Here is a 3,677-nt window from a genome sequence, read left to right on the forward strand (position 1 = left end):
CAAAATATTGATAGGGACTAGTACCTAGCGTCCCCCCCCCCCCCCCTTCGCCCATGCTGATACAGTCATAAAATGTCATAATTACTCAAGTGTAGTCACTATGCAGGAACTACTAGTGATCAGGACCATTATTTTAAAGTGAAAAACATCTTTTTCACTTTAAAATAATGTCCAGTACTAGTAGTTCTTGAAGATTGTCCTTTTTTAATCTCAACGTGGTCATAAGTTGCATCACTAATTAATCAAGTACCTAGTCATTCTTCAAGACCTTCTAGTGATCTGGACCATTATTTTAAAGTAAAAAAGATGTTTTTCACTGGTCCTGATCACTAGTATTCCTGCATGTGACTAGGTAACATTATAATTTATGCATTTTATGACTATATTCAGAGTAAAAATGATCCTGATTATGTTTCAGACACACGATAATGTTCTTTACAATTTGTCCGTTAGTAGTTATTAATGATGGTAATCTCATTAGGTAATTATTGATTAGCTAATAAGGAACCATCTTCTAAATTTGATATAACTTACTGATTAGTTAAGCTTGTTTCTATATTAGTTAATAGTAGTAGCTGAAGTGTTAATGTAGTATTACTCATTAGTCTTGCATTACTTCCTGCATAATTACTTATTAATGATGGACCATTATTTTAAAGTGTTACCGAATGTTGTTCCAGGATCAACAAAATATGTTGATCCAGGAACATGTCTTACTTGGCAAAATCATGGTGACCTACAGCTTATGTTGCAATCACGTCACAACACTTCAATGTGGAAAGGACAGCATTTGAGGAGCTGCAGCACAACAACATCCTTAAAGAAATACATAACAATAAGAGCACTGACACATTCTGGACCAGGTGTGTTCTGAAAGACATGTATCCTGCATTAATCCAATGTGCTGAAAAAATCTTGACCTTCTGCAGTGGGAATTATAAAGTCAAAGCAATGTTAGAGCTGTCTTAGAGCAGCTGCCAGTGATCAACAGCCAAACATTACTGGTGAAAAGAACGCAGACTCAGATTTTCCACTAGGACTAAAAACTGTAAATATTGTCTTAAATAAAGTCTTATGATGTAAGTTCTAATTTGTGGCCCTTCACATGTTATGTGGTTTAAATGTGGCCTCTGAACTTCCTTTCGCTAAAATGACCCTTATAAGCATGGTGAAGCTTCATCATATTCCTCAATTCTCATTTGTTAATTTCAGTCACACCTCCACATCATCATTGATTCTGACTGTGTATTTAAGGCAGCTGTGCTTCTGGTGTCTCTCAAACACAAGACCAGCTTCACACCATGTTTGTTCTGGGTCTGCTCACCTGTATTGTGCTGAGAGCATTCAGTGCTCAGGCAGAAGTGGCCAAGACCTTTGATGAGTGTAGTGTGTTTTTCCACAATGCCATAGAACCAGAAGGAATGGATCAGAATGCCAAGAAAATCTGTCAGAGGTTGGAGGACGAAAATAAAATTTCTTCTAAATTTTTTTACCCCACTTCACACAGCTCCTTCTTCGGTTCCTACGCTACACTGTACTCGGTTCCTCACAAGATTCCCCTCTACAGCGCCTACACACTGGATCCTTCATGCTCAGACACTACTGGAAGGCCAAACAAGTGGTACTTAGAGCCAAAGGTAACTATGTGCTTCATTTCTAACAAAAGACTTTCATTAGCAGTTCAAGTCACGTTTATTTCTATAGCACTTTATACAATACAGATTGTTTCAAAGCAGCTTCAGTCAATGTCAGAAAAAATTAAGCTCTGCATTTCATAAGAAACAACACAGTTGTGTTTAGTTAATTCAATTATTGGTCCTCAATCTGTTTTGTCATTGCAAATAAAACACATTAGATTGATGGTACTTTATGAAAGTAAAACTGTCCACTGTGAGACAAATCAGAGAGAAAGAACAAAACTTTTTTTTCGTATGAAGATTAGAAAAACATGAAAGTTTTTTTTCACAAGCAATAAAACATCAAACTAACCATCATAACATAATTCTTCTGCAGATTTCTGAACCCAACTCCACAATTGATTATATGGTCCCTGAGAATCAAAAGAATCAAGATACTTATAAAGGAAATCAAGCCATTAGCAGCGACTACAGAGACGCTGGATATGATCGAGGACAACTGAACCCCAACAGCTTGCAATGTGATGAAGGCCGCACAGCAACATTTACACTGACCAATTCAGCACCTTTGGATGTGCGTTTCAACCGTATCCAGTGGAAGAACTGGGAGAGCACTTTGAAGAGTTTTTTGACAAAGAAGCTCAACAGTGATTTTGCAGTAGCCTACATTGTCACGGGTACAGTACCTGATGCAAATAAACGGATACCACAGAGGGAAAAACCTGAGGACTCTAACAGGGTGACGGTGCCCTCTCACATCTGGACGGCTGTCTGTTATGAACACCATGATGATGACGAGTCTTTTTCCTTCGGCTATATAGGAGAAAACCTGCCGGGAGGTAATGTAGAACTGATGAGTGTCTCACAGATGAACATTCGGCTCAATCAACTCTATAAGCTCTCAAATATTAAGATCTTTGTGGATGATTGTTTTGAAGACAATAATAAATTAAACAAGGTTAAGAAAGCATTTCAGAAATTAATCGGTCTCCCAGTGACCCCAGATGTGCAGAACACGTATGATGCGCTCCAAACAGTCAGCACTAATGGAGAGGATGTCGAGGTGACTGACATGAGTGTAAAATTAACCTTCAACAGTTTGAGCTCTTATTCCACTATGTCAGAAGAGCTACAGGTTTCTACTGAAAGAGCTTGTCTTATAACTAATTACGGAAAAGAATCTATTGAATGCCAGTTAGTCCCAAAGAAGCGCAAGATTGCAGCTGATGGCTTGCCCTGCTCAAGCAGCACCAAGCGCTGCTGCTCTACTCCCTGTCTGTACAAGGACAATCTCCAGGGCTACAGGTGTTCCTCAGGCCAGGAACTGATAGCGTGTTCACCCCTGTACTCACTCATCACGTATAAAGGAGAGCGATGCAAGGATGATCACCCCTGCGGCAAATACGGTGAGGACTACTACTGGTGTAACAAAATCTCTGGCAGCTGGGATTACTGCAGTCCTCCACTGTGGAGAAGTAAGGCTAAAAATAGGCAGTACTGCCGCAGAGACAACGCCTGCGCCAAATATGGTGAAAGTTCTAGGTGGTGCTACACAGATGATGGCACAAAACACAAGTGCTGTACTTCTGATGACTGCAAATCCACTCTGAGTGGCAAAACCTGCAAGGCTAATCACCCCTGTGGCAAACATGGTGAAAAATACCTGTGGTGCCACACTACTGACTACAGCTGGGATTATTGCTGCACAAGCTGTGGTTAGTTGGTTTAAATNAGGGCAAGCTTGACGGCCAGGAGTTCGCGGTCACCGATGTCGTAGTTGACCTCCGCCGGGTTGAGCTTGCGGGAGAAGAAGGCGCATGGATGGAGTCTACTTGGTACCCCCTGCTGCTGGGATAGGACCGCTCCCACTCCGGTGGTAGATGCGTCCACTTCCACGATAAACGGGAGATCCGGGTTAGGGTGGACGAGGAGGGGAGCGGTGGTGAAGGCTCTTTTCAGGGTTTCAAAGGCGTTGGTGGCTTGTGAAGACCAGGACAGAGACTTGGGCTGGTGACGGAGTAGGTTGGTGAGTGGACAGAC

The 3,677-nt window shown here is 41.5% G+C and overlaps 1 protein-coding gene across 1 annotated transcript; it reads left to right on the forward strand.

Annotated features, from left to right (window-relative positions):
- The first annotated feature begins 1,301 nt into the window (after nucleotides 1–1,301).
- Nucleotides 1,302–3,357, forward strand: LOC125264453. Its single transcript, XM_048183763.1, has 2 exons — nucleotides 1,302–1,637; nucleotides 2,014–3,357. Exons 1-2 carry the CDS (start codon nucleotides 1,302–1,304, stop codon nucleotides 3,355–3,357), a joined length of 1,680 nt encoding a protein of 559 aa, XP_048039720.1.
- Nucleotides 3,358–3,677: the final 320 nt, after the last annotated feature.

The sequence above is a fragment of the Megalobrama amblycephala genome, linkage group LG1, assembly GCF_018812025.1.
Source record: "Megalobrama amblycephala isolate DHTTF-2021 linkage group LG1, ASM1881202v1, whole genome shotgun sequence".
NCBI classification, from domain to species: domain Eukaryota; kingdom Metazoa; phylum Chordata; class Actinopteri; order Cypriniformes; family Xenocyprididae; genus Megalobrama; species Megalobrama amblycephala.